This window comes from Notolepis coatsorum, assembly GCF_963971535.1.
Source record: "Notolepis coatsorum genome assembly, chromosome: 15".
In the NCBI taxonomy this organism is placed as follows: domain Eukaryota; kingdom Metazoa; phylum Chordata; class Actinopteri; order Aulopiformes; family Paralepididae; genus Notolepis; species Notolepis coatsorum.
In genome coordinates this window covers 29,241,625-29,265,774 of record NC_140179.1, presented here as the reverse complement: position 1 = coordinate 29,265,774, position 24,150 = coordinate 29,241,625, and the positions used below count along the sequence as shown (strand labels likewise).

The following is a 24,150-nucleotide window of genomic DNA, read 5'->3' as shown; positions in this document are numbered from 1 at the left end:
AACCAACAAAAAATACCAAATACTAACAAACATTCAGCACAGACAATGGGGATGCTGACAAAAAAAAAAAAAAAAAAAAGAGTATGTAGACTTTTTTTTTTTTTTTTTTTAGATCCGGGGCTAGGAGAAAAACATCCGGGGCTAAAGCCCCGGAAGCCCAGGGCTAACGACTATGGCTAACGACGCCACTGGCTCACACACATTTCCTTTCCGTATATATATTTTTTTTATGTATTACGGTAATTGACCTCTCGCTTGGCCACTCCCCCGTCTGTTCTCCTGTGTTCTGATTGAAGCATTTTTACCACGTGATCCAGAAGACTAAGGAAGAGGGTTTCACAAGCGGGTGAGGAAATAAACAAAATAAATATATTTGCTATATGATATGATTGATTTTAATGAACAAATCTGACTAATAATTAGCTGTTAGGTCCACGTGTTAACACTTAATTGATAAATCTAGAGTTTGTGTCGCGATCAATGTCCATGTTTATTGAACAGCCTGTGTTTCCGACTCCAGTGGCATCATCCATGTCAGACTGTAAGGAAAGTGAAAATAATAATTGACGTGTCAGAGCTGAAGTTGATTGGCATTAGCCAGCATTTAACAATCAGACGAACGTATCGTCGGTAACTAGCTAACTGTCGTGCGTGTGGTGTTAATAATAACAGTCCTATATTAATAACGTTATGCACACGTTAGCTACACGGGGACGAGTCGACATTCATTTCGCAGATTGCATTCCGCTGTTTTGTTGTCAGAAGTGTGTCGCTGGTGACCCCCTAGAATGAATAACCGGACAAACAGGCTTCCGTTAAAACATATTGTATGGATGTCATGTAAAGAAAGATGCTTTAGCCACCAGGTTACTTGATCTCTTTATTCGGGGAGCATTGCTTAAGGCCTAGGGGGGATTTCCCACTGATGATAAGCCGTGACGTCATGTCGAAATAAGAGCCAAGTAGGCTAGGATTGATTGCTTGACATTTTTAGATTGCAGAATAGGTACAATACAGTACTGCTCAATACACACAATTGTTAAGGGGATGCAGACCAGAGAAATACTTTTGTCTTGTTTACATCAGGGTCCCCCATTTTCAATTAATCATATCAGGATTAATTGATTGATTGATTGAAAACTTTATTAACAGATTGCAGAATGGGTACAGTACAGTTCAATACATACAATTGTTAAGGGGATGCAGACCAGAGAAAGACTTTCATAAACACAACACGCCTGTAGAAAACAATAGCCTATGCATACAGTACATTGTAATAGAGAATAACCCTCAATTAGACACATTTTTATTATGTGATTTATTAAGATCCTGTACTGTGTGTTCAAATGTGACGCTCTGCTGTGCATGAGTGAGGCCAAGTAGTAGGTTGATACTGTTTCACAGTCTTTTGTAGCAATTCATTCCACAAACCCTCCGTCATTAAACACGTCTCGTCAGTCAGCTGATACATGAGATCTTAATGGTGAGGTTTGTGTGGAGGCTTTGTCTTTGTCTTTATTTTTAAGTTTCCTCTGGGAAAATAGGCTATTAGACTGTCTTGTTTTCTTTGCTATGTGCAAGCTGTATGTGGTCACACTACAGTCATTGCTGGTAAACTGCATCAGACTGTGTCAATGTCAACTATTTTGCAATAGTGTACAACGCTGTTGAATGCATCAAATGTACTTTAGTGTGTTTGACCGAGGTAATACTGTAACTACGTCATCCAACAACATCACCGGGTGGGTGTCACCTGTATGTGGCGGGTTTGTTGACGCGTTGTGTTCTTGCCTTACAGGATCAAGTGTAGCTGTCAGGATGCAGAGCACTGCCAACTACCTGTGGCTCATATCAGACCTGCTGGGTCAGGGGGCCACAGCCAATGTGTACAGAGGAAGACACAAGGTGAGCGGCGCGACGACATTTAGAACACGCATACCCGTAGAGAGGGGGGTGCACTCGATTTAAGGGCACTAGTAAACTGGACTTTGAAGAAGGCTTTTATTCATTGCGTGACACATTGCAATTTAGTCATGCAGCGACACACACAAATGCAATGGGCGACACTAGGGCACGAAATTAGAGCCCGCCACCCGCCAATGGCGGGCATATTTTAGGTTTGGCGAGTGACACTGAGAGGTCTGCCCGCCACCTGGCGTGTAGTTCATATCGATACTCTTATTTTGAAAATCCTGTGCGGGTCTCATTTCCGCCCCAAGCGCAGCTCCAGTCATAATATCGATGGCTCCGGCAGTTAGCAACGTTCGGTTCATATGATACTCTTATTTTGAGAAAACCCGTGGCAAAGAGTCATATCCGCCCCAGTCCGTGCTTCTGCTCGTATCAACACAGAGGCAGTCTGCTCTAGTCTAGTGCGGACCTCCGTGAGCTAACGTTACTGTTTAAACAATGACCCAGTCAACTATTCACTTTTAGTTTTAATACATGAGGCATTGTCTAACGGTATCTAGCTGGCTAGCTACTGATAGCTGCTGATATCAACAAATGCTCCAGCAATAGTCGAGTGCATAATACCTCCGTTGAAGTCCGTTCGCTCGGTAGGCAACGTTAGCTCACGTTAGCTCTATATGTCCCAGTAAACTAAATAGTTCACTGAGGCGTTGTCTTAACGTTATCTAGCCGGCTAGCAGTAGCTACAGATAGCTCCTGATATCAATGTCTTATAACATTGATTCAAACTATTCGAGCCCCTGGCTTCCATCGCATGAGGGCATGCTGAATGTAGAGTATAGGGTTCAGCTGCAGCGCCGGATAATCCTTGCTGGAGCTGGAGGCTACTCGAGTATAAACACAGACAGTGGAGCTGTTTGCAGATAGCGAGCATTTTGACTTGTTGCGTGGTGGCGATGTCTCGCAGATAATACAACTACAAGTATGATTATATAATATATATACTTTATTAAAAAAATAAATAAAAAACATTTTGGCTGGTAAGAAATATGCTTGGCGGGTAGATTTTTCCCATCTACCCGCCACTGGCCGGTGAGTCAAAAAGTTAATTTCGTGCCCTTACATAGGAAACACACACAGACATGGGTAGCGGTGTGGGGCCGCACCCGGGGACCAATCCAAGTGCTCCTGTCCGTCTTTGTCACGGACACGACGGCGTTAGCGATCTGTTCTGCATGTTTTTCCATTGGGTTTATCTCTTTTTCTGGAGGGGAAACCCTTGGGAGCACGGGGGAGAACATGCAAACTCCACACAGAAAGGCCCGGGAGATACCCTACCTGGGTGCCTAGCGGTACAGAAGGCGGCAAAACAGACCAGCCTCAGGGGTGCCCGATTGGCGCACCGCATACAGCACTACGGTGCAACACGGCCGACCCGGGTTCGACTCCCGGACCCGGTGATCTTTGCCGAATGTCTTCCCCGGTCTATCTCCCATTCCTCCTCTCTCTCTCTCTCTCTCTCTCTCTCTCTCTCTCTCTCTCTACCGGACTGCCCGGTAGCAAAAATCAATAAAAACCTACAAAAAACCATAACTCTAAATACGACCTGTCCTGTGAGAAGAGGAGGGCTGGTTTAGTCACTGAGGTCACAGAATGGACCTGATTTACCTGGTCTAAGGATTCTGACAACAACATTAGGCCTAGTTGTGAATATCTACACAGCATTTATGAATTATTCAAAGAAAACTTATTTGGTTTAAAGTGGTAATCCACAATGGTTGGCGACATCTCTTGACGATAAGCGATCATTGCTGTTGCATACTGTTTGCACTGTAATTTACTTGCTTTCCGTCTTGAAAATTCACGCCAACTACTGATTTATATAATTTAGAATAACTACAAACAAACCGATGGAAATCAGTGTTTCCTCATACATAGTGTTGTGGCTTGGTTGTCGTTGACACAGCAGGAGACGTTGTTTCCAATTTTAACAAGTAGGTAATTTATTTAAGAAAATAAGTTTAACAGAAGAGGTTGAAAGAAGGTAGTCTATGGATTACCAGACGGTCACCATAACGGAAAAAACACTCTCCCCCCCAACTCTACGTGCCCCGAGATAATACCTTCCCCAGCCCCGCCCCGACATGACAGATATGATGCTGTTTTCCACACATCTCCCTTTCCCGGAATCATCGAGGTCCTGCCGACCCCTTATCTGACCACCTGCCCTCCGTATACACATTTTCCACAACAAGAGAATAAAAACAGAAGATAAGTCTAAAGGTTTGTCATCCCTGAGACAAAACTGGAGTCAAGATTAAAGAAGAAAAGAACAAGATGTGATTTACTTGAAAATGTCTATCTGTCCTATACCCTTGAGGCTTGAGGTTGTTTTAAGAAACATCAGCCAGACTGTCGCCCTAGTGTCTTTGAGCTCTGCTAGTTGACCTATATTAAACTAGTCGAGGCTAACCCTTTCCTACCTCCCCCCCGTATACACATTTTCCACAACAATAGCCTGTAATTATTTGCCTGTCGCCCAATATTAGATTATATTAGTATACATATTCAGATATACATTCAGATTACATATCCCAGAGGATATACATATTCAGATTACATATACAAGAGGATATACATATTCAGATGACATATCCCAGAGGAAATACACATTCAGATTACATATACAAGAGGATATACATATTCAGATGACATATCCCAGAGGAAATACACATCTAGATTACATATCCCAGAGGAAATACACATTCAGATTACATATCCCAGAGGAAATACATATTCAGATTACATATACAAGAGGATACAGCACAAGTACAGTACAACAAAAAGAAGTTCAGCATCCAACCAGAGTATATACAGCACTATTGTATATGCTATCATACAGATATATGGGTTATATACAGGTGTATAAGTAAGTATAAAGAGGTATATTCAGACAAATGTATCAGACATATATAGATATAGATATATAGATTTCTCAAGCTCATATATGACTTAATATGACATATTAAGAGCGCTGTGTGGGTGGTTCCCGATACTGGGTCCCTGTCAACAGGAAGGCCCAGTTCAAACTAGGCTTGCCACGGTAGTCTCTCTGTGTTACCGGTATTACTGTGTGTTCAGGCGTCCACCGAGTACACTACTTGCCCACCGCACCCACTGGCGTGTGCTTATTATTATTTATTTTTAAGAAATAAAACCCATTTAGTAAATGTTTCCACATCAGTGCCCACATTCATCAAATACAAATTAGTAAAATACTAAGCTTGTGTTATCAATACTTATCAAAACAACATTATAAACTGAACGCGTCGCATTATAAACTGAACTGCACGGACAGCAGATCTATTTTATAGGTCTCTGTGCAGCAGAGTTGCAGTACAGAGTAGCTCATGTTTCACTTTCACTGAGAGTAGATTTAACTTTGCGTGAAGGAGAGAAAGGAGGCTCTAGAGACGACAGGTGACACAATGATGGCAGAAGATCGACTGGAGAGGAGCTCAGAGGACCAGTCCAGACCGCGTCTATTCGAATACCAACCGGTTCATGCTTCCGCGTTCGCGTTTTGCGAATCTGATTGGCCACTGCCGTTTCTGGTGCGATCTGATTGGCCACGGACGTTTCTGGTCATGTGACATGTGCGCCCAATCGCGTGACGCGCCCATTTCCGCCTCGACCAGCAGCAAACTACCTAACGCCTAGTTTATCACTGGTTAAGCTTAGGTGACTCTTTCGAAGTTGGTTACGGTTAGAATTTGGAATCAGGGCGGGCGTTCTATCGCCCTGCTCTAAGACAAACTCCAACTTCGAAAGAGTGCCTAAGCTTAACCAGTGAAAGAACTTGCCGTCACACGATTGGTGCGACCAGAAACATCAGTGGCCAATCAGAGCGCAAAACGCGAACGCGTCTCCTACACATCCCTTGTGGATTATATTGTATTATATATGTAATTGTTTTTATATGTGTAAATAAACAAACAAACAAAGTATGTTTGTTGAGGCAATTAACGGATAGAAAAGTGATGGAAGGTATTACTGTCCGTTAGTTTATTTTTAAATTAGAACATTACGTCTACTCTTGTCTGTCCAACAAATGGATACTAGTCATTAAAAAGTAATTAAAAACAGACGTAGACAGCAGGGGCGTTTTTAGGGTTAGAAAACATTGGGGGCTTCCATTTTTTTTTAAACACAGAAATACGCAATTTTAGAGTAATTAGAGATGAATACTGAATAACTAGAATCATTAGAGGTTCTCAAAATGAGGTCCAGGTCCATGAGAGGGATCTGGGCAGTCCCCATAGAAAATTCAAAGTTAACAGGACCAAATCATCAGTTTCTTATTTATTTATTTAATCTTTATTTAGCCAGATAAAACATTGATCTGGTCCAAGAAGCCCCAACAGGAGTACAAATATACATATATACACATATATATACATATATATATAATATATATACATATACTGTACATACACACACACATATACACCAATAACAAAATAAAAACACAGTTAAGAATCATACACATAAGCAAATAAACAAACAAACAAACATATGCACAGCCTATGTACAAAAGAAATAAACAGTTCTAGTCTTTACAGTTTTCTTCAATTACATAAACACTCAAATCAAAAGTATTACACAATTATCAAAACCTTACACTCAAGGAGCAAAATATAGGCCCAGATTTGCACCCCTACAATGTCAGCCTCACACTTTTTGCAAAACAATACACAGTGATTTGCAAAACACTAAACACACTTGCATTACATTAGACACAGAATGTCAAATTACCACACATATGAGCCAATTGGTTAAACACAGCCATCAGATGCACAAACACACCATTGCTTAATTGTAGATACACCAATCAGGTTTAAGCACTATAAAAATGCAGCAGACAGTTCACCTGTCTTCAACCAAAATGGAAGGAGAGTGAAGTACTGTACACAGAGAACGTGAAAATATACAATACATCCACCAAACACTACACAAGACAACCAATGATGCAGACTGATGAAAATATACATTTTCTCCCATTTTCCCAATTCAGTCAACATGGAGAATCACAACAAAGAATTATCTTGCCAGATCCAGCTAGGCAAAGAGATCAGATAATGTCTAGTATTTTCTGTTTAAATTTTTTCAATTTATTTTTGTTTTACTGTAATTTTAACCTGTACTGGATACAGTATTTTATGTTTGTCTGATATTTGCTGAGCTTACAGTGTTATGCACATAGTAGCATGAAAACTGGGACATGTATTGTTGTGATTCTCCATGTTGAAATGTTGACTGATTGGTTATATGGAGAGAACATTTATATTTTCATCAGTCTGCATCATTGATTTGGGTATATGGAGAGAAAATTTAATTTTTTTTATCAGTCTGCATCATTGATTTGGGTATATGTAGATAAATAAATTATATTTTCATCACAGCATTGGTTTTGTGTAGTGTTTGGTGAATTTATTGTATATTTGCACATTCTCTGCATACTTCACTTACAGTACTCTAATCACTGAGAAGTAGAATTGCTAAATGTGTTTTAGGTTAAGCACAGCAGTGTGTGTAACTGGTTCAAACAGAATTAAGTCATATGAAACGTGTGTTTCATATGGTAACAAAATGTAGTTTTTATAAATTAGTGTATGGTTTTGACAAGTGTTTAATTTACCAAAGGATCTGATGTGTTCTGATAATTGTGTGTGTGGTTGTGCTAATTGTGTCTTTTGAAACACCGGGCCCCGTTTTCAAAATCATGCTTAGGCAATCGAAAAAAAACTGTATTGTGTGTTTCATTATATACATATGTTTCAGTCTTCTCATAAAAAAAATATTCGATTTTCGGGTCTTTTCCTGCCTTTGGTCCGCTTTGCATTCACATCTCAAATGAACCGCAGCAGGGTTCACTTGCAAGAGTGAATGAGCTTTCACACCACCCCAAACCAACCGGACTATCCGAGGAAATTAACCAGGGTCTTTTTTATGTGACACATTGTACTGCTTTTATTGTGTGCTTTTATTCAATTTTTTATGTTTTATCTTATCTTATGTTATGTACAGCACTTTGGTCAACTTTGTTGCTTTAAATGTGCTTTATAAATAAAGTGGATTGGATTGGATTGGAATGTAGCCGCACGGCGCATAACGTTAAAGATCAAAGTAAGCGCTCTACAGATATTGAGCATCATTTTGTGAAATTTTCAGTGTCATGACGTTGTCAAGAGTTTATTAGTCATGGGAGGTTTCACATCACCTCTGCCACCTCGGTTCAAACCGTTACGTCGCAGGCCATTTTGTTTCTAGGCATACGAGTTAGCAAGATGAAAAAGTAATGAATACAGAGATACGATAAAATAAGATATTCCTTTATTGATCCCCTTGGGGAAATGCGGGCGTCATAGCAGCATGGGAGAGGGGGGAGGGGAGGTACAGGTATGGGCAGGTTAATAGTAGAAAGACATAAATATATCAAATTGGATCTGAATATAAAAATATGAGAAAAAATAAACGGTGTAAACGATAGGAAAATAAACGGCGTAAACAAAGGTTATATTCCAACTAGAAGTGATCTCACTCTCAGCTGTTGTGACTAGGCCTGTTTTAACACCCTCAGGCAGAGGGAAACCACACTGTCAAGACATCCTCTGGTAACTCTGCAGCCTTGTGATGCACCCGATTTACACTGACGTCTGTGTTTAAAACATACGTAAAAATAGACAGACTAAATGAATTCACGTCGCTTATTTTTACTGCGTCAGATTTGCAGAAGTGTCAACTAAAAATAAGCTTAAATTAATGTACGAAGCTGTTCGGGAATACTCTTAAAGGTGTGTACTTGAGTTATTTTTAAGTCGTTTTTCTTTTTTTAGCTTACACATCATTATAACTTCCAGTGTAAGTGGGATTTGAATGACGGCTACATGTGGACGTAATGGGTCAAGCAACCAGAGCCCTAGTTTTAAACACACACAAGGATAAGGGGGAATACCCAAGAAGCCATTTGGCAATGAGTCACTCAGGGATGCATTATATCGTCAGTGATGTATTGCTCTTGGACTAAACCACGCTGACTTAACATGATACAACAGGTAACAGCAGAGCGGCCAAACTAAACTGTTCATGATGTAAATCTTTTACATGTTTTATGTCATTCGATGGATTTCTGAGTGAAATTGTTTCATTTTCTTTGCACTGGTATTGCTTACAAATGCTAACTGGAGGTAGTATAATCTACGCCCTACGTGGAGGCTTGAGGTGAGATCGATAGGAGTAATCAGTATTTTTTAAAGTGGATCACTGTGGATTCCTTATTCCTCTGGAATAATGTTCACTAGCTCATTTATTTTGCTCAGCCGAAGGATTCAAAGTAAGTGCACTTGACATTTGAGCCCCAAGTATTTGAGCCCCCCCCCCCCCCCCCCCCTCCCCTCCCTCAAGGGAATTTCCCACAGCCATAAACACAGCATCACAGCTATGGGGATGGGTCTGAACCTGATGTCTGTGTTTGTTTTGTCTGTATGGATTACATTATGAGACGCACTGTAGCTATGGCCTATAAAATCTGTATTTTCGGTTGCCTTCATGTATCATTACCACTGCTTATTGCAAATCTATATGCCCTTTGATGATTTTTTTATATATATGTAGGGGTAAGTGAATGTATATAGAGCTCAGGAAGTGGTGGGAAGTTAAATGTTCGCTACACATTGCTACAGACTGGGGTCACTGAGTTTGTACTGAGAAATTGCTAAAACGGCACATTGTGTAAAAAAACGGAGGAAGCGATGGACAGAAAGAAGGGTTGAGTTTTCGCTCACGGTGGTCGTTGTGTAAAAACGGAGGAAGCAATGGACAGAAAGAAGATATATATAATGGGGCGACAGTGGCTCAGGAGGTATAGCAGTCGTCTGGCAAGGAGGTAGAGCTCAGGAGGTAGAGCAGTCGTCTGGCAATCCGGAGGTTCCCGGTTCGATTCCCGCTCCTCCCGGGCAGCGTGTCGATGTGTCCTTGAGCAAGACACTTAACCCCTAATTGCTCCCGATGAGCAGGTCGGCACCTTGCATGGTCGCCTCTGCCGTCGGTCTGTGAGTGAATGGGTCAAATGTGAGGAACAAATTGTAAAGCGCTTTGGATAAAAGCGCTATATAAAAAAGCGCTATATAAAAAAGCAGCCATTTACCATTTATATAATAAAAAAGAAAAGGTACTTTTTAGTTATTTTTTAAAATTAATTACACAAGTAATTAATGAAAGTTTCTTGTGCCCTTTGTCTCCCATTGCAGAAAACAGGGGACCTCTATGCAGTGAAAGTGTTCAATAACCTGAGCTTCCTGCGCCCGCTGGACGTGCAGATGAGGGAGTTCGAGGTCCTGAAGAAGCTGAACCACAAGAACATCGTCAAGCTGTTTGCAGTGGAGGAAGAGGTCGGTCACCAGACTTCACGTCGTCGTTTGTTTTGCGTGAACGTTGGGTTTAATTCTCGGCTGATTTAGAACAGGACTTGTGTGACTGGTAATATTTGAGAAATTACTTTATTCTTTTTTACGACTGTCTTTTTTTATGATTTTATAAAAAAAAATCATCTTAATTTAGTCTTTATTTTGTTAGGATATGTGTTTGCAGTGCGCCAATAGCGTCTTTATTATCGTGACCGATCTGGCTCCTAAGGCTGCGTTCACACTGCAAGCCTTGGTGCTCAATTCTGATTTATTGCTCGGATCAGATTTATTTAGTTTGGCTGTTCACATTATTATTATAATCTTTTTATGTGGCCAATATCAGACTCCACTGTGAACTGGTCACCTGCTCCTGAACTGACCCCCATGCGCAAATGAACAATAAAGAAGAAGGATGTCAAAAATGTGTCAATCTAGAGTGATGTAAAAGTCGCATGAAAGTCGCATGACTGTTCAGACTGAGGTCGCATTACAAAAAAATCACCTGTATCTGATTTAGGACCGCATATGAAAGTGGCCCAAATCAGAATTGAAAAGATTAGATTCCATGTGATTTGCGCTATTCACACTGCCGTGAAAGAATCAGATCTGAGTCACATATCGATGGCTGAAACGCAAAACCAATTTTCTTAACCCATTCTCCGCCGATGACGTGTTTACACGTCATTCTCCGACATGCGTAATCTGCCAATGTCTTTGAGATCAATATTTCATATTTTCGTCATGGTATTCACATTTCACCCACGGAGTCTTGGCTGGTGCTGTAGGACTCCGCTCAACTCTGCAACGCTTCAATACCGCCACCTCATGGCCGATCGACGAGTTGCCAAAACAAGAAGTGGCCAGAAGTGCTTAGTCCGTCCCCTATTCCGTCCGGCCACTCGCTATCGCTCCCAGGACTCTATCCAGACACCATGGATTTGTTGCCATAACTCAATAAACAACATGATTGGACGTATATTAGTATTATACAAACCGGAACTGGATCACCTAGATCAACATCACATAACTGGGATCTGTTTGCGCCAGTGTGATCACCCAACGGTTTCAGCGTTTTTGATTATTATTATCCATACAAACTGCTCTGATCTATATATCACCCATACTACATGAATCATTTAATTCCCCCCTCCCCCCCCCCCTCCGGTCACCAGCAGATGACCAGTCATGACGTTTAGGATCATGTACAGTTGATTTTTTTTTTTTTTTTTTTTATCTTTCTTCCCCTCCTTTTTCCCCGATTTTTCTCCCATCCCACCCTTCCTGGTTGTTGCGTACTTTCCCCTACTGTTGGTCCGGGAGACCGGAGACTGTCACATGCTTTCCTCTGACGCATGTGCAGCCTGGGGCAGGCCAACCTGGCCGCGCAGGTTCTCACCGGGGAGAGTGTAGCGTGTGGGAGGCCACACTATCTCTCCTTAGTTCCAACCCTTGCTGAGCAGGCGCCCCGACCGAACTGTAGGGGTCGCTGTCCACAACGCCCAGGACCCACCCTTCAGCTTTCCCACCCCCTGATACAGCCAATTGTATCAGTGTGAGAGGCCAGCCAAGCTGATAGCAATGCCGGGAGCTGGATTCGAACAGGCGAATCCAGTGTCTCCCGGTGTTGGTGACGAACGTAATCTCCGTGCGCCACCTGCCCCCCTGAATTTTTTAATATAACGTTGATCGGTATCAAACTGCATTTGATCATCTAATATATGCATTTATGGCTATATCTCACGTTCTATGAAATACAGCAGAAAACGATAAAAACATATTTTCTATATTTTCTCCCATCCCAATTTCGTATCATCCAATTCAACCCTCCCCTGTCACGAACGCTGTTTCTTGCCTCCCACAAGCCGGCTGCAATGTGGACTAAGTCATACATAGCACAAGTCCCCTCCGGTACTTGAGGTAACAGCAGTCGCATCTTTTCACCTGCGCAGCTCGATCTCTCAGTGGCGAGGAGTAACGCGTGGGAGGCTCACGCTGCCCTCGACACTTCCTGATTCTACTGCGCAGGCGCACCAACCGACCTGTAGGAGTCGCTGTCCACAACGCCCGATCCCCACCCATCAGTTTCCCACCCCCTAATACGGCCAATGTGTATTAGTATGAACGACCAGCTAAACTGAAAGCAATGTGGAGCGCTGGGCTCGAACAGGCGAGCCCAGCGTCTGCATTCGTGGCGAGCGCCTTGCCCACTACGCCACGTCGATATGGCCACTATACGCCATCGATAAAAACATATTTATACTCTGGACGGTATTTTAGTATGAATGTGTGAATGAAAAAGTAAAACGTTCCTACATCCTGAACGATAGATAATTCATGTTGAATGGGCCATAGTAATGTCAATTTAGCAATACAATTAAAAAAGTTATAGCCCTGCAAAGAAGGTGAACATCTCCATAGACAAATAGTGCTGGCAGAGAGGCTACAAGGATGAATATAAGCTCCGGCAGAGAATGGGTTAAAAGAGATCGCGCTGTGCAGGTGAAAAGATGCGCTGGCTGCCTCCTCGAGTACCGGAGGGTACACGTGATGCAAGGCTTAGTCCTCACTGCAGCCGGCCTGTGGGAGGCATGGCCTAACAGCATTCGAGACAGGGGAGGGTAGAATTGGATGATACGAAATTGGGATGGGAGAAAAAAATATAGAAAAATGGGAGAAAAAGTAGATAAAAAAAAATATTTATATTGTTATTACCTGCATTGCTTTTACCCGTTTTCTTTTTCTCTGTACTGGTTTTATTCTAGTCTATTTTATGCTCATTATATGTATTTTACTGCTGTGAAGCACTTTGGGCTGCAATTCCTGTATGAAAGGTGCTATACAATTATTTTTTAAAGTTTTCTTCTTATTATATAACCTCTCTGAGCACCAACTCTCAGTGGGCTGAGTGTGACCTTCTGTTTACTAGACAGACTAGATAGATTTCTTGATTTGTTAAGGACCACTCACCTTGTCCTCGCACCACTCAGCTAGATGTGACTGATGTTCCAATCAGGGAAACCTGAGTACATTATGCAACATCTACAAGGAGGCAGATTGGATATCTGAAATTGCATGATTCTGTTGATATCCAGGGGGATAGACATCAAAGGGTCTTCAGTCATCATTTTCAACAACAACAACAACAACAACAACAACAACAACAACAACAGTTCTAACTTCTAACATGTCGGATAATGTTAATGTCCTCTCTCCCTTCCTCTTCACTGTCTACACCAACGACTTCCACTATCGGTCAGAGTCCTGCCACCTTCAGAAGTTTTCTGATGACTCTGCGATAGTGGGATGTATAAAGGACGAGAGGGAATACCGGGAACTGGTAGTGGACTTTGTCACATGGTGCGATAAAAACCACCTGCAGCTAAATGTGGCGAAGACCAAGGAACTGGTTGTGGAGCTGGGGAGGAGGAGGAGTGCACCTGTGACCCCCGTTTCCAGCAGGGGAGTTGATGTGGACATGGTTGAGGTGTACAAATACCTCGGTGTGCACATCGACAACAAACTGAACGGGTCAAAACATGCAGAAGCACTATACAAGAAGGGCCAGAGCCGACTCTACTTCCTCAGAAGGCTGAGATCCTTCAATGTCTGTACAAGGATGTTGAGGATGTTCTATGAGTCGGTGGTGGCGGGCGCCTTCTTGTACGCTGTGACCTGCTGGGGCAGCGGACTGAGAGCAGTGGACACAACCAGGCTGGATGGACTCAGTTGGGGTGGAGCTGGACTCTCTAGCGAGGGTGGCGGAGAGGAGGAGCCTCGCTAAGCTCCAGGCCATCAGGGAAAACCCCACCCACCCACTATACACAGACTTGGCTGACAGGAGGAGCATGTTCAGTGCTAGGCTCACACTACCCAAATGCAGCACTGAACGGCACAGGAAGTCCTTCATTCCAACAGCCATCAGACTATATAATGCATCACTGTGCCTCACTGCATCACTGAGCACAGAGCGGCAGCTCAATAGTGGCAGGAGGCCGAGACTAGCGGCCTCCAGGCTCCACAACAGGGGGCAGCGATGGCTGCCAGACATTGATCTAGGACTTATAGGAACCCAAGGAGGACAATACACTACCTGAAGCATACTGCACCTTGTGACACTGTGAATACTGGAATATATATTTCATATTTCATTTAGTTAGATTTAAATTATAATTATATTGACCAAATTGTTTACCCCATGCTCAGTATGCTCAGTATATTCTTACTGTATTTATTTCTGTATATTTTATTTCATTTAATTTTATCCTATTTTACTCTACTCTTATCCTAGGCAACTTGATTTGATTTGTGTTATTATTCTAATTTGTGACCTGTACTGTCTAAATGTTTAAATGTTGAGCGATTTGCAGTGTCAAATTTCCCACGGGATAATAAAAGTATATATTTTTTTTTTTTTTGGTCTTTTTCCCCCTCCATTTTTCCTCCGATTTTCTCCCATCCCAATGTTAGTCGTATGCCAATTCCCAGTCCCTTCCTGGTCGCTGCGCTTTACCCCCCACAGTCAGATCATTTGGGAGAGTGGAGGCTACCACGTGCTTCCTCCAACACACGTCCAGCCAATCACTGCTTCTTTTCACCTGGCAGCGCGGATTCTCATTGAGAGGGCGTAGCGTGTGGGAGGACCACACTATCCCCCTCACATCCAATCCGCGCTTAGCAGGCGCCCCGACCGAACTGTAGGAGTCGCTGTTTACAACGACCCGGACCCACCCCGCCAGCTTCTCCCACCCTCTGATACAGCCAATTGTATCAGTGCAGACGGCCAGCCAAGCTGGTGACAACCCCGGAGCTGTGAGCTGGATTCGAACAGGCGAACCAAGCTCACAGCTCCGGGGCTGGTGACGAACGCAATCTCCGCTCGACCACCTAACCGCCTAATAAAAGTATTTCTATTCTTTTCTATCCTATTCTATCTATACATCAACATACCTTCTGTAAAAGAAAAAAATTGATTGGGCCGAGATTAGAAAAGCAGGGTTTTCACTGTACTGAATCTTTTAAGTTTAGCGTGACAGTATCAGTTGTCTGGTAATTGTTAAAAGGTTCCCAGTTAAATTCCCGCTCCTCCTGGACTGCTCTACCCTCTGAGACACTGTCTCGCCCCCCCCCCCCCCCCCCCCCCCCAATGCACCATTTTATTTACCATTTCTGAAGTGTCAACAGGGTGGTCCGTCTCACTGACGTCTTGTGTCCTCTCGTCCTCCTCACCTCAGTCCAACACGCGCCACAAGGTGCTGGTGATGGAGTACTGTCCCTGCGGGAGCCTCTACACGGTGCTGGAGGAGTCGTCCAACGCCTACGGCCTGCCGGAGGACGAGTTCCTGATCGTGCTGCAGGACGTGGGTGAGGAGACACCCGCTCACATCGCCGTGACGACTAGGGTCGGGTACCATTCACATGTTTAAACCCATAACGGTACCAGTTCTTGGAATTCAGTGTCGGTACCCAACAGTACCTTTTTTCGGTACTTAATAACTCTCTCTATAATAACAAAAAATCTAAGTCCAAACTTCTCAATTTCAACATTGTTATTTATTTAGAACATTTAGTTATTTATTGTTGTAACACACCACACAAAATAAATTGCAGGATCATGTATTATGTTTTTAAATGTTTAAATATCAACATTATCTGGTCGTCCTCAGTAAATATGCTCAAACTCCTCTGCCCTCGTCTGGTCTTTCCAAAGACATGTAGACATGTAGACATGGTATTAGGTGGCCAGTCTCTCCACACAGTGGACGCCGTCTGTCTAGAGCAGTGGTTCCCAAAGTGGGGGGGTCGCCAGATGATAAAAAAAAAAAAAGATAAAAAGATTACTATTATTATTATTATTTTTTTAATGCAGTCAGGCCACTGAACTTAGAAGCAGGCCAGGCCAGTGTTTCTAGTTGCAGCGGCGCAATAGTTAGATAACCTAGGTGTGGAACAACCAGGAGATCACTGCAATTCACACAAGTTGGAGAACTATCTCTCTCTCTCTCTCTCTCTCTCGCTCACACACAAAGGGAGCCGCAAGGGATTGGTGGAGGCGGGACCCTTACAAAAAAATAAAAATCCATCAAAATCAGTGTTGTTGCTAATCATTGACACATGCTAGCCTGTAATAATCCCCCCAGAAAAATCTACTTTGCATTTGATATATTGCAAATATATGCCATCACACACACTGCAATTTAAAGGGTTAGAATTATAAAATGTATATGCGGTGTTATGATCAGGGCTGAAGTTGAATAAAATATTTATGAAAGAAAAAGTGGTATTTCAACATATAGTAATATTTTATGGCGTTTTTGAAGAGGAACATTTTGTCCCTTATGGTAAGAGTGAGTATTGTTTTCAATCTGACATTACAAAAAAACTGAAAATCCTACTCTTTAAAAAAAAAAAAAACCGCATGATGCTTTTGGATGATGGCTTCATCCTGGACATCCTGATCTCATTCTCCACCGTGAAGAGAAAGTCTTTGAAGCTACACGCGCTGATATTGTTGGCTCTTTTCACTACAGTGCATTTACATGCACATTGATATTCAGGATACTTACCCCAATGTCCCGGTTCAGGTCGCAGACGGGATAACGCACTTGCGTGCATTTTCACAACCGGATTACCTACATGCTTTTTATATGCGAGTATTGTGTAATATTGCAAACATTATCATAGAAACGGAGGTAATGGGATAAAGTGTTTCCATGCTGTAGTATAAGAGATACACTGTAGCAGTCCACGTACATTCAGATTACATATCCCAGAGATACATATTCAGATTACATATATAAGATGATATACATATTCAGATTACATATCCCAGAGATCATCATCATCATTTATTTATTCGTACATGGAATTACCACAGTCCAACAGTACATATTCATATAATTCACCAAATTCCATGGCCGAAAGGAACAGGAAGAAGAAAAATTCGTATATATACCTGCCCCTACACACACACAACACACCGATAGACTTATTGCGTAAAACCAAACAGAATATACCCATTTTGCAAAAATGGAAACATCAACACAACCAAATTAAATCAACATGATTGATTAATGTATATTCAGATTACATATACAAGAGGATATTCATATTCAGATCTCTCATAGACAGTATATGAGTTTATTCTGGTGATTGTAAACCGAATACTGCATTTCACATGCGCAAATAAACACGTAGACTAAAAAAATTTAGTGTCCTGAAATGATATGTGTAAATGGAGGTGCATGTGAACCCTGTCCTCCCTGTGAACCCTGTCCCCCCCTGCTGCAGTGGCGGGGATGAACCACCTGAGGGAGTACGGCATCGTCCACCGGGACATCAAGCCAGGGAACATCATGCGGGTGATCGGCGAGGACGGCCGCTCGGTCTACAAGCTGACGGACTTCGGTGCAGCCAGAGAGCTGGAGGACGACGAGCAGTTTGTGTCTCTGTACGGCACTGAGGAGTACCTGGTAGGACCTCTCTCTTATTGTCCCGGTGTTTCTCTGTACGGCACTGATGAGAACCTGGTAGGACCTCTCTCTTATTGTCCCGGTGTTTCTCTGTACGGCACTGATGAGAACCTGGTAGGACCTCTCTCTTATTGTCCCGGTGTTTCTCTGTACGGCACTGATGAGAACCTGGTAGGACCTCTCTCTTATTGTCCCGGTGTTTCTCTGTACGGCACTGATGAGTACCTGGTAGGACCTCTCTCTTATTGTCCCGGTGTTTCTCTGTACGGCACTGATGAGAACCTGGTAGGACCTCTCTTTAAGTCCCTGTGTGTCTCTGTACGGCACTGAGGAGTACCTGGTAGGACCTCTCTCTTATTGTCCCGGTGTATCGTGGAGGATTTGTGTGACATGACCCCTTGATTTAGTGGTGAAATTACCAAAATGTCATATTGGGATATTTCTACCAATTTTTCATGATATATAATACCGTATGTCATAAAGAGAATAGAGGATCACAGGTTGCTCCAGTATCAGTGGTGGGTCGGTCTGTCTGTCTCTGTCTCTGTCTCTCTGTGTATCATTCAGAACTGTTCTCTAAAGTAATGCATAACTGTAATTGTTCTATAATGTACCTTAGAACGGGGGGAAAGGCAGAGTATATGAGAAAGACCTATGGCTCTGACACTAAACATCTAAAATACTGCTGTGCTGAAGCACTTGTTTTTGTTTAGTTTTTTACCCTTTTATCAACCGTATTGTGTAAACATCTAAAATACTGGGTTGATAAGTTCATTTTATGTGTGTATGCCAATTTCTTGACTATATTCTTTTTTTTTTTAAGTTTTTATTTTTTTGCGTTTTATCGCTTTATTTCTACCTGGCAGTCCAGTAGATAGAGATAGAGGAGGAATGGGAGACAGAGTGGGGGGAAGACATTCGGCAAATAACGACAGGTTCGGGAATCAAACCCGGGTCGGCCGGGTCGCGGCTGAGCGCGCTATGTGGTTCGCCACTGGGGCGCCCCTCTTGACTCTATTCTATGCTCATTTTATGTTTATTTTATGTCTGCACTTTATGCATTGCTCTTGATCTGCCCATTTTGTGCTCATTGTATGCCTGTCCTTTTTTACCGCCGTGAAGCACTTTGAGCTGCAATTCTCGTACGAAAGGTGCTCTACAAATAAAGTGTATTATCATCATCCAGCACCCTGACATGTACGAGCGGGCCGTGCTGAGGAAGGACCACCAGAAGAAGTACGGGGCCACAGTGGACCTCTGGAGCATCGGAGTGACGTTCTACCACGCGGCCACAGGAAGCCTCCCCTTCAGACCCTTCGAAGGGCCGCGCAGGAACAAGGAAGTGATGTAAGAGCGTCCGAGGACCATCTCGTTGTTTCTCCCAGCCCCAGAACCGGTACAGTGAGATGCGTGCATAGATTATATCACTAGATAACTCACCCGCGCAGCTGGCCAACGGAGACCGACATTGCCACATGGCGGCCATCTTGCGTGGGTGGAGCACGCCCACTCGTAACATGCATGTCTATGGTGCATGTACTATTGAAATAACCATAGCTTGCTCAAATTTCAACCGTTTGGTTTGTTAAAAACGTCAGAGATGTACTAGTTATCATACTGCATACTTATAATAGACTTTCATATAAAAAATTAAAAAAAACATTTTGTAATAAACCAAACCGTTTGTAAATCCGTCAAGATTTCAGCGAGTTAAGAGTATTTTTGTTTGTGCAGATCATCGCTTTAACACATTGACGGCCACTGGCATTAGACGGGCCCCACTCTATAAGGCCAGCTTCTCATAACAAGGTTTAACTGTGCGTGAGGTTGTTTGTAGAGCTAAATCTATATTTTTAATTATTGCTATGTGTCCATTGTCATTGTCAATTGACAGTATAAACCTTCCCTTCAATATGCCAGCTGGAGAAGGTCTGTCGAGGCGGATCTCAAGGAAGAAAGAACATCATGGAAGGAAGCAGAGAAAATCGCCCAACACCGAACCAGCTGGAGAGATTTCATGAATGTCCTATGCTCCCCAAAGAGCAAAAGGGTTTAAGTCAAGTCAATATGCCATAAAGATTTTTTTTTTTTCATCAATACGTTCCCATTTTATAGCGTCGTGAATATGAACTATATACCGCAATGTTCTAGGCTAATTCCTACAAAGCTAGTTACAGGCTATTAAGCTAATAACGTTAAATCGATTGGTGTTTCGGCCATACACAAGCTAGAGATAAAAATCTAAATGCATATGATCGATATCATGTTCCACCATGAATGCCTGAAAGGGGGGAGGGTGGGGGAAGTCATTTCTGATTATTGATTACCAATAACTGCATTCGTTATTGAAGCCTCATACGCTGATCAGAGGGTTGGATATGAGAGCAAGGCCCGATCGGGCTGTAATTTACGTCAAATAGCTCTTACCTGTGGCCGGTTGGATCCCAAAAAGGATTTCCCAGTTATTGATCGCCATCTGATAGATCGATATGTCCATTGGCTGATGCTATATTCCTTTACTGCATACTGAAATCGGCGTCGCAAAAAGTATTCCATGCGATCTGGTGAAGGCATAGATTCAGGCTAACAGAAAAACTAGCCCTGAATGAAAAAAAAATAACACCCGGTCTGAAAACAAGGAGTACTCCATTCTCGAGACAGCACCACTACCAGGATCTGACCGGTAATGCACTTTTCCGAATCCCAAGAGTAGGGTATATCTGCAGTGCCGCTCCGTGACATTGAGTAGGTTATTAAAATGGAATAAAAGCAAAAATGAGTTTACCACATATATATACGTGGTTGGCCCTTTAACACATTCGGGGCCAACCACGTATATATACGTGTTTCGGATCCAACGCTTGACGGCCAACCACGTATATATATGTGGTAAGGTTGTTTTGGCTTTTATTCCATTGTAATATCCTACGTAATGTCACAGAGCGCGCCCCCCCCCCCCCCCCCCCCTTTCATGCATTCATGGTGGACCATGATACCGACGATATGCATTTTGAGTTTTAGCTCTAGCTTGTCTATAGCCGAAACGCCATTCGATTTAACGTTATTAGCTTAGCACCCTTTATCTCTCGTTCCAGGAAATACCCCAGAACATTCTGCTATAACGTTCATATTCACCAGTGGTGCAGTCGTAATATAGGAACCGGTTACACGCGCGCTCCCGCACACGCGCACGCGCATACATGTTCCCTCAGTTGCGCACAGAACAGATGATTATTATGCATAACAATGGAGATCAAGCAGCCCCCCACCTTCTCGTAGGTTCCTATTATTATGCAAAGTCTAGGTGACAAGTGCCGGCCGCCGGCCGGGTAGCTTTCTACAACGGCCGGGTACTTATCATTGCGCGCACTTCTGCCCTGAGTGACTACTAATAACACGCCGTGTAACCGCGTGTGTGCACGACTGCACCCCTGATATTCACAACGCTATAAACTGGGAACGTATTGATGAAAAAATTATTTATTTAAGGCATATTGAAGAGACGGTTTATAGTGTCAATTGACAATGAGAATGGACAGATAGCAATAATATAAAGTATAGATTTAGCTCTACAAACAGCCTCACGCACAATGAAAGTTTGTTTTGATATGCTGGCCGTATAGAGTGAGATTAGACGGATCCCAATGGCCCCGAATGTGTTAAGCATGGCGCCCAAACACGTATACATACGTGGTTGGCCGCGAATGTGTTAGTAGTCCACTCAAGCAAGATGGCCGCCGGTGAACTACGCGGGAGACTCCGCCTTGAGCCATCTAGTGATATATATCTATGGATGCGTGTATCTGTGTTTTAATGTGTGTAGCCGAGTGTGACGTTTGGGTTTCTCGCCGCCAGGTATAAGATCATCACCGAGAAGCCTTCAGGGACAATCTCTGGCCAGCAGAAGTTTGAGAACGGGAAGATCGAGTGGAGCACAGAGATGCCAGTATCCTGCAGCCTGGCCAAGTAGGTTCTTTATAGAGGCCTGCAGCCTGTCCAAGTACAGTAGGTTCTTTATAGAGGCCTGCAGCCTGTCCAAGTACAGTAGGTTCTTTATAGAGGCCTGCAGCCTGTCCAAGTACAGTAGGTTCTTTATAGAGGCCTGCAGCCTGTCCAAGTACAGTAGGTTCTTTATAGAGGCCTGCAGCCTGTCCAAGTACAGTAGGTTCTTTATAGAGGCCTGCAGCCTGTCCAAGTACAGTAGGTTCTTTATAGAGGCCTGCAGCCTGTCCAAGTACAGTAGGTTCTTTATAGAGGCCTGCAGCCTGTCCAAGTACAGTAGGTTCTTTATAGAGGCCTGCAGCCTGTCCAAGTACAGTAGGTTCTTTATAGAGGCCTGCAGCCTGTCCAAGTACAGTAGGTTCTTTATAGAGGCCTGCAGCCTGTCCAAGTACAGTATGTTCTTTATAGAGGCCTGCAGCCTGTCCAAGTACAGTAGGTTCTTTATAGAGGCCTGCAGCCTGTCCAAGTACAGTAGGTTCTTTATAGAGGCCTGCAGCCTGTCCAAGTACAGTAGGTTCTTTATAGAGGCCTGCAGCCTGTCCAAGTACAGTAGGTTCTTTATAGAGGCCTGCAGCCAGAATGGTTTTATTATCAATTTAGTCGACTATGACCCCCCCCCCCCCCCCCCACCATTTGAATACCCCCAAAGAACTTTAAGAAAGTATTTTAAGCTTATATGAATCTTCTAATGTTGATTTTAGAAAAGCAGTGGAAATGACAATGTTTTGAGAGAATCTCGGTCTCTCTTGTTCCAATCCAGCTGAACCTGTTCCAAGAAATTTCTTGAAAGCAGTGACAACATCTTGAAATTCTTCAGGCCACTCCTGCTGTTAGTTCAGCTTGTTCTGAAACAAACTCACTTGTATTGGAACACGTGAAATAATCTCACTCCATGCCATCAAGCAGCGATCTCTAGGCAAAAGGGCCTTGCTTGGTATTGCACTTTACTTTTTTTTTAAAGAGTTTAGTAACTTATCAGACCTCTCTTGGCAGAGCCTGAGGTGTGGCCAGCACTAGCAACCCCTCCCCCCTATCCCCACTGAAATCCAATCCACATATCAGACAAAAACAAAAATGTAAACAAAGTACAGTACCATGTTGTCATCTTTTGCCTAGAGGTCGCTGTTTGATGACCTAACAGATTCTACCTTTAAGACTCAATACAGTTAAATGACTTTTTCTTTGCAGTCTTAGATTAGATTAAAATGTATTTAGTTGTACTGCACAAGTACAGTACAACAAAAAGAAGGTAGCATCTAACCAGAGTGCAAGGTAACAGTAAAGTACATTAACAATATACAGTGTACAAGTGATTCAACTGAAGTATATATAAATTAGTACTACTGAGTAATAATGCTAATCAGATGTATGTACAGAGTTATAGTATTATTATGTACAGTGACACAGGTATGAAAACACTATGGTAGTAAGTCATGCTGGCCACCGGTATACTAGTAAGAGAAGATAAGGAATTAATACAGATATTGATATAGTATATACAGGTACCGGTAAATAGGAATATATGTAAGTATATTCTGACAGATGTGGATATATATATATACGGTAACATTTATATTTTATACGTATATATAAATTGTTATTGTACATGCTATCATACTGAGTTATATGGGTAGACTATAGTTTGAGGTGGGTAGTTAGTTATGATTACAATGTAAGGCAGTTGTAGACAGTGAAAGCAGTAGCCAGGTATAAATTGAGTATAGGCATTAGGCAACAGAGTTCAGAGTTCGTACAGTATGGGTAACAGGACCTAGAGTGTAGGCAACAGAGTTCAGAGTTCGTACAGTATGGGTAACAGGACCTAGAGTGTAGGCAACAGAGTTCAGAGTTCGTACAGTATGGGTAACAGGACCTAGAGTGTAGGCAACAGAGTTCAGAGTTCGTACAGTATGGGTAACAGGACCTAGAGTGTAGCCAACAGAGTTCAGAGTTCGTACAGTATGGGTAACAGGACCTAGAGTGTAGGCAACAGAGTTCAGAGTTTGTACAGTATGGGTAACAGGACCTAGAGTGTAGCCAACAGAGTTCAGAGTTCGTACAGTATGGCTAACAGGACCTAGAGTGTAGCCAACAGAGTTCAGAGTTCGTACAGTATGGGTAACAGGACCTAGAGTGTAGCCAACAGAGTTCAGAGTTCGTACAGTATGGGTAACAGGACCTAGAGTGTAGCCAACAGAGTTCAGAGTTCGTACAGTATGGGTAACAGGACCTAGAGTGTAGCCAACAGAGTTCAGAGTCCGTACAGTATGGGTAACAGGACCTAGAGTGTAGCCAACAGAGTT

The 24,150-nt window shown here is 42.8% G+C and overlaps 1 protein-coding gene across 1 annotated transcript in view; it reads left to right on the top strand.

Moving 5' to 3' along the window:
* Positions 1-221: 221 nt before the first annotated feature.
* tbk1 (TANK-binding kinase 1) overlaps positions 222-24,150 on the top strand; it is a 65,013-nt gene continuing 41,084 nt past the window's right edge. Inside the window, exons 1-7 of the mRNA XM_084330048.1 lie at positions 222-346; positions 1,799-1,905; positions 10,221-10,361; positions 15,608-15,737; positions 17,664-17,845; positions 19,032-19,192; positions 21,701-21,811. Coding sequence (XP_084186174.1) covers positions 1,819-1,905; positions 10,221-10,361; positions 15,608-15,737; positions 17,664-17,845; positions 19,032-19,192; positions 21,701-21,811 — 812 coding nt within the window. The 5' untranslated portion in view covers positions 222-346; positions 1,799-1,818. The remainder of the gene's footprint in view (positions 347-1,798; positions 1,906-10,220; positions 10,362-15,607; positions 15,738-17,663; positions 17,846-19,031; positions 19,193-21,700; positions 21,812-24,150) is intronic.